This window comes from Aquarana catesbeiana, linkage group LG02 (genome assembly GCF_042186555.1).
Source record: "Aquarana catesbeiana isolate 2022-GZ linkage group LG02, ASM4218655v1, whole genome shotgun sequence".
Lineage (NCBI taxonomy): Eukaryota > Metazoa > Chordata > Amphibia > Anura > Ranidae > Aquarana > Aquarana catesbeiana.
Genome location: NC_133325.1, coordinates 457,898,558 through 457,912,283, shown reverse-complemented (window position 1 = coordinate 457,912,283; position 13,726 = coordinate 457,898,558). Strand labels below are relative to the sequence as shown.

General features: G+C 40.0%; 1 protein-coding gene across 1 annotated transcript in view; it reads right to left on the bottom strand.

Annotated features, from left to right (window-relative positions):
* Nucleotides 1-2,694: 2,694 nt before the first annotated feature.
* Nucleotides 2,695-13,726, bottom strand: part of SIRT2 (sirtuin 2) — a 61,020-nt gene continuing 49,988 nt past the window's right edge. The window contains exons 13-16 of the mRNA XM_073615638.1: nucleotides 12,199-12,250; nucleotides 12,040-12,107; nucleotides 9,251-9,317; nucleotides 2,695-4,710 (exon numbers count right to left, since the gene is read on the bottom strand). Of these exons, the coding sequence (XP_073471739.1) occupies nucleotides 4,576-4,710; nucleotides 9,251-9,317; nucleotides 12,040-12,107; nucleotides 12,199-12,250 (322 nt within the window). The 3' untranslated portion in view covers nucleotides 2,695-4,575. The remainder of the gene's footprint in view (nucleotides 4,711-9,250; nucleotides 9,318-12,039; nucleotides 12,108-12,198; nucleotides 12,251-13,726) is intronic.

Genomic DNA, 13,726 nt, shown 5'->3' with positions numbered 1-13,726 from the left:
CCGCTGGGGGTACCCCTGATGAAGTCAGACGTATGCTGATGTAACGCGTAGGGTGGGATCAACGTCATCGTCATCAACATAGGGTGGGATAATGCATAGGGTGGGATCAACCAGACACATCACTTCCGCCATCTTGGAACGCAGGTGGAGCACAAACCAGTGTTCCCAGGTTGTTTTGAATGCTGTAATTGAACCCACTCATTGTAAGTGTAATTTTAACTTTATTATAAATAAATCTGGATTTTTTTTCTCTTTTACCTCCCTTTTGAACATGTTCTGGTATGAGAACTTAAAGGCGCAGGAGTGCCGCCACTGATGGTCTGTTCTGAGATGTTCCTTTAACAATTGGAATCATCAGATACCCAATACTGTTTTTGACTGCCCGCAATAGGGGTCAAAAAGTTCCAGTGAGTGGGCTGTGTGCTTGCATGCTGGTGAAGAGGAGACACTAATGGTCACTGTCGGTGTGGAATTACTGCGGTGTTGTTGGATTCACTTGGAATTTTTTAAAAAGGACAACCTATATAGTTTATAATATTCTAATGCCGCGTACACACGACCGGACTTTCTGGCAGAAAAGGTCCGACGGAACGATTCCGTCCGGCATTCCGATCGTGTGTGGGCTTCATAGGACTTTTTCTTTCTAAAATTCTGACGGACCTAGAAATAGAACGTTTCAAATCTTTCCGACTGAATCAATTCCCATCGGGAAAACCGTTCGTCTGTATGCTAGTCCGACGGACCAAAAACGACGCAAGGGCAGCTATTGGCTACTGGCTATTGAACTTCCTTTTTCTAGTCCTGTCATACGTCATTGCGTTCTAAACGAATGGACTTTGGTGTGATCGTGTGTAGGCAAGTCCGTTTCAGTGGAACTCCGTCGAAAAGACCGTCAGAGTCTACTCTGACGGAAAGTCCGGTCGTGTGTGCGCGGCATAAAACGGCTTCACTGAAACTATAAGCACTTTAGTTTATTTGCATTAGTACATTTATGGAAGTGAGAGCATGGTTATTTCATTTATGATATACAGCAAAAATACTTTGATGTCAATTTTGAAATATCCAGCCCAGCGTTTCCTTTTTAGAAGAACTTAAAATATACCAGTTTGCACATTACTTGGTATACATGTAAGGCTGTCCATACTTGGTATATATCTGTGTATGCTTTTCCATGTGACCACTGCACCAACGGAGAAGTTACAGTAATTCATCAAAAGTAACGTTTCACAATAGGCACATGATGGGCTGACATTCTATAAATTAGAATTGCCTGGCTATCGTGTTGACCCTCTTGCTTTCAATACTTTAGGCCAGTAACTAATTCGTAGATAAAGCCATAAGGTTTTTTGTGATCTGGGTCCTTGTCCTGAGTCAGTGACTCAGACTGTTTTAAATCCAATGAGTCAGAATAACTAGCATTTCATTGAAAATCAACAAAGGCTTCTTTATCACATACGTTAACTGGTAATCCATATAATGTACATACTAAGTGTGCCCTACCTGTATTTATGCTTCTGGAATATTTAAAAAAAAATTTTGTAAAAGAAAACTGAAATACAATAGAATAGAATGAATAGTAAAGAAAATAAACACTGCAGAATACCAATCCCAAAATAAATTTATTAATCCAAAAAAAAAAATCATTAATATACACATGTATAAAACGACATCACAATATTATATCAATTGCTACATATGTGAATTTTTGGTGTGGAGTTATTTATTGTAATCACTTGTTCTGTATTACAGTACTCACTATTACCCATTAGGGAAATTATAAAATGAACCTGGGTCTACAACTCCAAGAATGAACCTTACTGTGCTGGCTGTGTGTACATGACTTATGCCAGGTTTATAAAAGGTTTTTCATTTTTTTAACTTTTTATATTGATTGTTTTTCTTGTTTTTTTTAAATTTCAGATTGATTTTGCAATTGTTATACCTTGGCATTTATGGAATTTTTGTTTAGTTGATGGATTATGTAATTTTCATTTGCCTGTCATAATTAAATTGCTTGCCTTCTCCTGTTGAGTATATTGAAGCTACTGTTCAACTATTATGGAGGCTGAAATTCAAAAGCTAAAGAAACAGCTATAGCAGTGTACCATGTACTGAGCGCCATTTGTCAATCAAAAAAAATTTGTAATGGAGAGCAGATAGCTAGTGATATTTTGCAAGGTAATGCCATACCATCGTCTGTATTTTGTTAACCATTTGTAAAAAGCAGGCTACAGTTTGCAGCCTGTGGTGTCTCATAGGGGTTGATTTACTAAAACTGTAAAGTACAAAAGCTGGTGCAGCTCTGCATGGAAACCAATCAGCTTCCAGTTTGTTTGTTTTTTGTCAAAGCTTAACCACTTCAGCCCCAGAAGGTTTAACCCCCTTCATGACCAGGCCATTTTTTGCAATACGGTACTGTGTTATATTTAATTGACAATTGTGCGGTCATGTAATGCTGTACACGAATAAAATTGATGTCCTTTTTTCCCCACAAATAGAGCTTTCTTTTGGTGGTATTTGATTACCTCTGCGGTTTTTTATTTTGTGCGCTATAAACAAAAAATGACCGATAATTTAAAAAAATATATATATATTTTTTACTTTCTGCTATAAAACATATCCAATAAAAAAAATAATATCGAAATTGCTTCATCAGTTTAGGTCAATATGTATTCTGCTACATATTTTTGGTAAAAAAAAAAAAAAAAAAAAAAAAAATCCCAATAAGCGTATATTGAATGGTTTGCGCAAAAATTATCACATCTACAAACTACGGGATATTTTTATGGTATTTTTTTTATTTTATTTTTTTTTTTACTAGTAATGGCGGCAAGCAGCGATTTTTTACAGGACTGTGACATTGCGGCGGACAAATCAGACACCTGACCCTTTTTTGGGAACCAGTGACATTATTACAGTGATCAGTGCTAAAAATACTAATGACACTGGCAGGGAAGGGGTTAACACCAGGGGTGATAAAAGGGTTAAGTGCGCCCCTAGGAGGTGCTTGCTAACTGTGCGGGGGATGGACTGGCTGGGGGAACACAGAGATCTGTGTTCCTGCTTAGCAGGAACACAAGATCACTGTGTTCTCCCCTGTCAGAAAGGCAATCTGTCTTGTTTACATAGGCAGATCGCTGTTCTGCCTCTCTGGGGAACAATCGGTGGGTCACGCTGTCTATTGCACAAAATGATGTACAGGTATGTCATTTCATGCAATAGAGTTGCCCTGCCGCAGTAGGCAGCCTTTAGGCGGTTAATTGAACAAGCTGATGTTAGAAGCGGATTGGCTTCCATGCACAGCTGCGCCAGATTTTGCATTTTCCAGTTTTAATAAATCAACCCCATAAAGTCCTCCCTTATTTTCTTCCTTAGTGATTTTAATAACACTCAAGTGGCTTTGGGACTCTGAATGTTAACTGCATATGTAAACCACAATGCTGGTTTTTAAATGTTCATTTTTACTTTTTTTTTTTAAACAATGATTTGGCCACAATAAGGCCATACTGCGGCTTAAAGCCCTAGTTCCTTTTTTACAACTGTAACTTAATCTATGTCAGTAAACTAACTACACGTTTAAAGACCTCAACTGCACATATAGGGCAGCTGGTCAATGTCAATGGCTTTTACGGGAAGTCATTTTTACAGTATTACTTTTTTTTTTTGCTTCCTTTCTGTCCGTAAAAAGAGAAGCATGTCTTTATGCTAAATAGTGAGTCATAGCAAAGTATTATTAAAAGAGGGTGCAATTTTTGTACATTTTTTCTTATAACTAGCAAAACCTACTGTGATCAGTAAGAAAACTAGCAACAACTGGTGCTGAGGACTTATCTCTTAAAATCGCTTTAGCCTTGTCATAGGAAATGACAAATTGTACAGAGACATAGGGGTGAAAAAAGGAAAAGAATACAGAAAACTATTTCAGTATATGAAAATAGGCGAGTCATGCAGAATAAAGCAGTAAACTGTTCCAGATCAGCCTGCATACATCCTGTTCGTTTGGAACTCTTATCCTCTTTTGGAGTACGTCACCAAAATAAAGTACATAAAAAAGCTAGTTTAAAAAAAAAAGACAAATCTGCTTTTGTCAGTGTTTAAATATACTCCCCATTTACTTCTGTTATACAAACACTCATGTCAGAGAACAAAAAAATAAAAAGTTAAAATTGTGCATTTACCCTATCGCAGCCCCTTTAAAAATACAATATACATGCAAAGGCTATAGTAAATGACAAGAAATTGGTTATCTCATGTCATCGCTGGATCAGCCCAAAAGTGGACACCCCATCCGTGTCCAGAACTACAAACTGCTAAGGATGATGAACCAGCAATGCCAGTAGGCCTACTATGAAGGATCCTCCATTACATAATCAAATCAAAAGCAATATGTTATAGTGCAGGTAAATGTAGCTACTATCAATTCTGCCAAAATAACCATCATCCTCTTAACACCTGTACATAAAGTGCCAGTGAAAATTCTCACGCAAATACAGAGAATGGCACCTGCATTGGTAATGGTGCACTGATGAACATGGGAAAAAATAAAAAATAAATCGCTATGACTTTTGAAAGTTTTTATTCTGATGTTTTTTCCTCCTGAGTTTTCTTGGGTGACTCCTTTGCCTCTGGCTTCACTGGAGGGCTTTCTGTTTTCTTATCTGCTGCATCAATTAATGCATGTTCTTTCTTCACCATTTCTTCCAGCTCAGCCTGTGAAAGGTCACAAATGTGATTGGGAAAGAAAACAATTTTTTTTACGGGTCAGAGCTTAGATAAACTTTCGTCACAACTTAAAGTGGAACTAAAGGTATTAAATAAAAAAAATGCAAGTAGGCAGGCTCTTTATTGCAGGAGAAATATATTAAATGTCTACTCTGCAATAAAATAAACGTACTTGCCCATTTGGGACCTCACGGGCATCAGACTGTAGGAGCATAGGTGAGTATTCTTGTCAAGTGATTGTAAGGTGATTTTTTTTTTTTCTTGTAATAACAAACATGTCATACTTACCTGCTCTATGCAACAGTTTTGCACAGAGCATCGCCAATCCTCCTCTTTTGGGGTCCCCTGCTGGCATTCCAGGCTTCTCTCCCCTGCCAAGTGCCCCCATAGCAAGCTGCTTGCTATGGGGGCATCCGTGCAGGCTCAATCCAGTGCCATGCTCTGTGTGTTCATAGACACACAGAGAGTGGCTCAGCCCCACCCACCTTACTTCCTCATAGGATGTGATTGACAGTGCTGGATCGAGATCAGGCTCAGGTAAGTATAAGTGGGGGCTGGGGGTCATGGAGTTGCACACAGAAGCTTTGTTACCTTAATGCAGAGAAAACATTAAGGTTATAACCACTTTCAGCCTGCTCCGGTCCAGTCCCGTCCCATTATCCTGCCCACTCGGTGTCAGTCAGAGAAGGATGCAGGGGAGAGGAGGGAATGCCGAGGACTGAAGGGCCATGGGAGCCTATGGATGACGTCACCACTCTAGGCTTTAGCAGCCATTGATGAACACTCTCTCCTTTTCCCTGCAGCCACCATTGGCTGACACAAGAGATCATGTGAGTGGACCAAAGAGGGCTGAAAATAAGTAATTATTTACATCTTTCTTACACGGATTAGCATAAGTATTAGGAGGGGGGAGGGGACTTTTGAAGATTAGTTAGGTAAATCCTGGATTTCTACATTAACCGATTAGCGACTGCCCCAAGCACATATACTTCGGCAGAGTGGCTGCTCTGTGCAAGATCACGTACCTAGTACGTGATCTGACACGTCTGGGGCACCCGTTCCCACTGTGATTGGACACAGCCGGAGCCAATCAGCGGGTCCGGTGGACGCAATTGTTCAGGAGACAGGCAGAATGGCTATCTGCCTATGTAAACAAGGCAGATCGCCGTTGTGAGAGGGGGATGTACTGATCCTGTGTTTCTGCTAAGCAGGAACATGGATCTTTACCTTTCCCCAGTCAAAGCACCCCCCACCCCACAGTTAGCAAGCACTCCCTAGGATCACATTTAACCCTTTGATTGCCCCTGATGTTAACCCCTTCCCTGCTAGTGTCATTAGTACAGCGACAGTGCATATTTTTTAGCACTGATCACTGTATTAATGTCACTGCCCCCCAAAAGTGTCAGTGTCCGATTTGTCCGCCGCAATGTCGCAGTCCCGCTATAAGTCACTGATCGCTGCCATTTCTAGTAAAAAAAGAAAAAAAAAGAAGAGGAAAAAAAAAAGAAAAAAAAATATCCCATAGTTTGTAGACGCTATAAATGTTTGCGTAAACCAATCAATATACACTTATTGGGATTTTTTTTACCAAAAACATGTAGCAGAATACATATTGGCCTAAATTGATGAAGAAATTAGATTTTTTTACTTTTTTATTGGATGCGTTTTATAGCAGAAAGTAAAAAATATTTTTTTAAAAATGGTCGGTCTTTTTTTTAGTTTATAGCGCAAAAAAAAAACCTGCAGTGTTGATCAAATACCAAAGAAAGCTGTATTTGTGGGAAAAACAGGACAAACATTTTATTTGGGTACAACATCGCATGACCGTGCAATTGTCAGTTAAAGCGGAGTTCCACCCAAATGTGGAACTTCCGCTCATCGGATTCCTCCCCCCCTCCGCTGTCACAATTGGCACCTTTCAGGGGGGAGGGGGGTGCAGATACCTGTATTATACAGGTATCTGCACCCACTTCCGGGAATAGACTCCCACGGGAGTCATGCTCCCTCCCGCACTCCCCTGCTGTCTCCTGGGAAAGACACAGGTCCCAGGAGATAGCAGGGACCATTGAGAACGCGCAGCGTGACTCGCGCATGCGCAGTAGGGAACCGGGAAGTGAAGCCGCAACGCTTCACTTCCTGATTCCCTCACTGAGAATGGCGGCGGCAGCACCCGAGGACCGAGGGACGGTTCGGTCTCGGGTGCCAACATCGCTGGACCCGGGACAGGTGAGTGACCTTATTTTAAAAGTTAGCAGCTGCAGTAGTTGCAGCTGCTGACATCTAAAAAAAAATTTTTTCGCCGGACTCCCGCTTTAGAGTAACGCAGTGCCGTATCGCAAAAAATGGCTTGGTCATGAAGGGGGGTAAACCTTCCGAAATTGAAGTAGTTAACATTGAAGTCCACAACTCACTTGGAAATTAATTATATTATATTATGCAGTTTGTACTGCTTTCCATTCAATAAAAAGACATTAACTTGGAGTGGGGCCATCCGGACCTTTTTTTCGTTTGCTTCACTTGGAATGATGTTATGTTCTAAACAAATAGGCATTTACTGAATAGAGTTTTGGCATCTGTATTACCCTATAGCCATTTTTAGATGTGAAAGAGATCATGTTAATGTGAACCTGTGATTTGTGAACCCTAAATTCCTAGGTCAACATCATAACAGTTAAGACCTGTTGCCTTGCTAAATAAAAGTGCAGGACAAACCTGCTTGGACTGTTCCTGTGTCCCCATCTCATGCATGGTTTACCATGCTAGTGTAGGCAGCAGTATATTTAAGCATGAGACAGGGACACCGAGGAACGGTTCAAGGAGGTTTGCCCTGCACTTTTTCAGCAATGCAGTAAACAAACACAGTTTTTTTCTATTTTCTGTTACCACTGTAAGCAGATCAATCCCCTTACAGTGGTAACAGAAAATACATGATAAATTTTATAGAGTATTAGCCCTGGTTCAGACCAGCGCAGTTTTGAATTCCCGCTACATCAGCACGATTTCAAAGTCGCAGATCAATGCGATTTGCACCTCTGATTTCATTGCGGCTTGTGACTTCGTTTAATAGAAGTCTATGCAAGTCGCAATGAAATCAGAAAAAAGTAGTGAAGGAACCTTTTTCAAAGTCACTGCGACATAAGTCGCGGCAATTTGAATGGTTCCATTTCCGGCACTAGGATGCGACTTGTCATGTGGTTTGGAACTGTCAAATCGCACCAGTGTAAATAAGAGCTTGGGATTGTACAGATGACATTTTTTTTCTTTTTTTACCAGCAAGTACGAGTACTGATACTTTTGGTCAAGTACTCGCTGATACAAAATGAATGGGCTCAAATCGCACTGCAAAGAATCGCATGTGATTAGAACAGGAATGCAGTGCGATTTCTGCACCGCTCCTGTGTGAACCCAGGGAAAAGTCGCTATGACAAGCCTGGGTATGGGCTCAAATCGCACTGCAAAAGGTATCGGTTTCAGGTATCGGAGCATTTTCACAAGTACAAGTATCATGAAAATACTCAGTATCAGTGCAACCCTATAGAGTATATTATTGAGGTAGCCTGTAGGTACAAAAAAATGCCAGATGTTTCCAGTTAATTATTGTTTTACTGCATGTCAATCTGTCGAATTATTGACATCATTACATATGTGGGCCATACTTAATACCAAATATACTTATACAGTAAAACCTTGGATTGCGAGCCTAATTATTTCTGGAAACATGCATGTAATCCAAAGCACTTGTATATCAAAGCGAATTTCCCCATAAGACATAATGGAAACGCAGATGATTTGTTCCACAACCATTCATTCATAAGTCCTTCCGTTTACAGTCCATATAAAAAGATTATAGCAATGTGACCAGGTTGTGTAACCATAAAATACCCATCCACAAATGGAAGCATCCACAAGGGGATTATAAGCAAAATCCAGCAGGAGCTACAGAGTATTAAAGAGAAGAGAGACGCCTCTAAATGTAGCAATATGGTTACATTTATTGAAGGTACAACATTTAGCAAGTCACATGGTTGATGATTAAAAGAGGCACATCTAAGTATGCAGGCATCCGGGGTACAGCTGTCCACATAGACCATCTCTTGCACCGCCGGCTACCACCGCTGTCAGTCTGCAAACATGACCGGGAAGACTACCCTGCAGTAGAGTGATTTGAAAGCAAAGCTTCAGAGCCTGGAGCGTAGTGTGGAAGGGATGACGTAGATGGTGGCGAGGAGGACGGTCTATGTGGACAGCTTTACCCGGATGCCTGCATACTTCGATGTGCCTGTTTTAATCATCAACCATGTGAGTTGCTAAATGTTGTACCGCTATTAAATGTAACCATATTGCTACACTTAGAGGTGCTTCTCTTCTCTTTTATACTCATTTGTGATGTGATGCAACTTGTACATCAAGTCAAAATGTATTTAAAAATGTAGCTTGTCTTGCAAAACGCTCTCAAACCAAGTTACTCTCAAAGGTTTTACTGTATAAGGTATAAGGAGAAATTCCCAGTTTAATCATGTTTACCTACCTTCCATCCTAGGAATTCAGCTAAGGCAAGACAACCATCATCACAGTGTCCAAGCCAGGCTACATCCCTAGATGCAAAAAATGATTGAAATATTTTATTCACAAAAATCTTATGGCCAGCCTTTCAACAGTTTACTAAGGTCAACAGGATAACAAAGTTGTTAAAAATGTCATTTGATTAAAGTGGTTGCAAAGCCAGGAACATACAATATCCTGTGTTTAATAACGATATGTACCAAACAGTATGTGCTTTATAAAAACTATGTCGATTTCTACCTTATTTCAGTGCACCTCCCGGCGCTCACATGACTGCTCGCCTCTCTCCTCTTCCCGTCTGATAGCTACAGCAGGAGGGGGCCGAGAACTCACACTGATGTCAGCCAGGGGATTAGAGGAGGAGAGAGCAGTCACGTGAGCGCCAGGAGAGTCTCTGAAAAAAGGTAGAAATCGGCATAGTTTTTATACAGCATATATTGTGGGGCACATAGCATTATTAAACAGAGGGGATTGTATACATATAACAGAATATTCAATGAAAATAAGTTCAAAAATGATATGTAGGTGTACCAATAAAGTGCAGTGTGCACACAATGAACAAAATGAAAACAATTAATGTGAACCATGTCACATGATATAATAGGTGTCCAATCAAACGTGGACGTCAAGCGTACACTGACATCTAATAAAATAATAATGAATGTGGAGGTAATAAAGTGCAATACAAAAACCTGCAATGCGATTTCAATGCGACTCCCAAAGAACAATTCTTACAAAGTGCAATGTGCATATAATAAACGGATATTATGCAGGTAAGTATATAGAAAACCAATAAAAAACAAATACTATCAGTATTGCCATGTAATGTAATTTGTGTCCAATCAACTGTGAACTGGTGACATAAAATAGCATCAAACAGTAGACAGTTCATCCAATCTTGCTCCGATGTGCGGTGACCATTTCCCCCAGCCTCTCACCTGTAGTAGCGGCCCCCAATGGGCTGAATCACGCTTAAACCCACAGGTAGGCGGCAGTGCATACACAGGCTTGGCTTCCAGAATCAGCTTCCAATCCTAGTTCCAGCTCCCGGGGGGGGTGTAGAAATGGTGCTCTCCCACACTCAGACGGTGTTCTCAGATTGATAGTGAAAGGAAGAAAATGGGCTCCATAGTGTAGTAAATTAAAATTATTTTATTTAAAAAGGCTATAGTAACTTACATGAAGTAAAGAGCAATCGGCAATAAAAGTACAGGCTTCCGGGTTCGGCCGTACCCTGGAAGCAGCGGCACCTGGCTCCTCCATCTCTGACACGTTTTGTCACACCACACGTGACTTTATCAAAGGGATAATCCCTTTTATTATCTACCTGTGGGTTTAAGCGTGATTCGGCCCATTGGGGGCCGCTACTACAGGTGAGAGGCTGGGGGAAATGGTCACCGCACATCGGAGCAAGATTGGATGAACTGTCTATAGACATCTGCTGCCACTGCACTTGCACTTTTCTCTAGAAGATTTCCTCCTGCTGACATTGGGAGTCAGTCACATTGGAAGTCGCATTGCATGGTTTTGGACTGCACTTTACATTTTCACCTTTGTCTTGTTTGATGCTATTTTATGTCACCAGTTCACAGTTGATTGGACACAAATTATATTACATATATATGGCAATACTGATAGTATTTGTTTTTTATTGGTTTTCTATATACTTACCTGCATAATATCTGTTTATTATATGCACATTGCACTTTGTAAGAATTGTTCTTTGGGAGTCGCATTGAAATCGCATTGCAGGTTTTTGTACTGCACTTTATTACCTCCACATTCATTATTATTATTTTATTAGATGTCAGTGTACGCTTGACGTCCACGTTTGATTGGACACCTATTATATCATGTGACATTGTTCACATTGATTGTTTTCATTTTGTTCATTGTGTATATTTTCTTCATTGTGTGCACACTGCACTTTATTGGTACACCTACATATCATTTTTGAACTTATTTTCATTGAATATTTTGGTATTTATTTAGGTTTTAAACCATCTTATTTCCTTGTTTATCTTTTGTTACACCGAGACTGAGGTAGCGCTACATATCTTATTACACTTGTTTCTTAGGGTTATGTGAGTACACTATCTTATGTTCTTGGCTCCTTGTCTGCTTTACCTTTAATGCGTTTTTTGCGCATTAGTTATTATTTTTTATTTATACATATAACAGGTATTATAGCAGCAGGAAGGGAAAGGGGGGGGGGCAGAATTACCTACCCCAATCTGTTAGACTGTCTCCAAATGTATCTACTTTTAGGCGATCCCTGAAAACTTTCCTCTTCAGAGAAGCCTATCCTGCCTCCATCTAACAAATGCACTATTTTCTCCATTAGCTCATCCCCCACAGCTATTACCCTTTTGTATAACTTGACCCTCCCTCCTAGATTGTAAGCTCTAAAGAGCAGGGCTCTCTGATTCCCCCCGGTATTGAATTGTATTGTAATTGTACTGTCTGCCCTAATGTTGTAAAGCACTGCGTAAACTGTCGGCGTTATATAAATCCTGTATAATAATAAATAATAATAACAATAATAACATGCTTTAAGGGAACAGGATCCATTTTATTTTTCTAGGGTTGCAAATACTTTTAGATCACATATAGTCAGGATTACCTGAAATGTCTAAACTCAATCACAAAAATTTAATTACTTGCAGTTTTTTCTTGGCACTTTTCAAATAGCTATAACAAAACACATTTGGCTGTATATTTACCAGACTAAAAGAGAACAAAGACCAGAATTACCTGTACGCTTTGTCTGAATCAAAGTCCATTCCACCTCCCAACCCAAGCAGTCCAAAAAATGAGTCTCCCTGTAATTTTTCAAAACAGATTCAGTAAGGCAATGATGACAAGTAAACCCACATTTTTTCACAACACAGATATATTTTATTGTGATAGTACCTGACCAGTTTTTTCTTTGTTGATTAAAAGACGTGGTGTCTTACTAGGCACCCTGGAGAAAGAGAACATAGAATATATTACTTGTGTTTACATAAAAAAAAAATAAATAAAAAAAAAAAAGAGCCTATTCAAACCATCTAGCTTTATATGAAGGACCTAATATGTAGACAGGCTGCAGTATTCCTTCAAAACAGCTTTAGTTCCTCTTGGACTTGATGTCGTACAAAGCCTGAACTGTGTAATATGTTTTCAAACACTCCTTTAAAAGGATAAGTTTACTTTTGTAAAAAAAATAATCAATGCACATCTTTTTGCAGGTAAAACAATGTGTATTATTTTTTTTACTAGGAGCCTGGAAAGCATTGCACCCATGATCAGCAGATCGCAGGTGCCATGCACGACTCCTGCAGACCGTCCGTGTAAGCTGTCTGCTCATACCTTATATAGGCAGGCAGTTACACACGGACAGGAAGCGTCAATGGACTACCTAGAGCGCTCAACAGCACCCTGGTTGTTCATGGAGTACTACAAGCCAACATTCACAAAGGCTGTTTGTACTTGTAATTCTCCTATTCACAGAACTCTGTGGATGAATGACACAGCCAGGTTGGGTGAAGACGCGGTTGCATTTTTTTTTTTTAAATAGTGACATTGATTTCGGGGCGAAAATCCCTGACTCGCTGTCACTAGAGGCAGCGGCTCGGAGAGCGGCTGCAGGAGTGGGAACATGTTACATGTTCCACCCTAAAAATGGGCGGAACATGTTACATGTTCTCAAAGGTGAACTTATCCTTTAAGAACAAACATCACCAGTTAATTAAGGGATGACGTAAGTGGAAATCTCCTTCACACCCTGCTCTCCAGAAGTCCCCACAAAAACTCAGACATGTTTACATCTGATGTTTGAGAGGTAACCTTCTAAACCAGGGGTCTCCAAACTTTCTAAACAAAGGACCAGGTTACTGTCCTTCAGAACTAAGGGGCTAGAATGTGGCCATTAGAAGTAGAAAACGTCCTGGCATGCTTACTTCTGATACTCTTCTCTTTCACAGGTTGTTTGCGCCCAATGAGTGAATCTAGACACCCAGTCGTTCTTAGGATGCTTGCTGCTCCTGACGTTTGTTACAGCTGCAATACACCATTGTCATTGGGCTTTGTCTCAACTGTTCTTTCTTTTAAAATACATGTAAAAATAAGTATGACAGCAGAGCAATGCCTAGGCAGAAACTCCACCTTATTTTTAATGAACACACTAAAATCAGATTCATATTTTGTGCATAGCATAGACTATTATACTTGTCTATTGCCTATATATCCTGGATTGTTGATTTTTTTTTTTTTGCATATTACAATAAAACAAACTAAAAACTTTAAAAGAAAATGTCCAACCATCAGTGGAACTAAAAAATGCTTATTTTTTTAAGATAAGGAGAGGAATTGTGCCCCACCATTGGTGTCATTGGGAGGAACTATGCCCCGTCATTGGTGTTATTGAAAGGAATTGTACCCCTTCGTTGGTGTCGGTTGG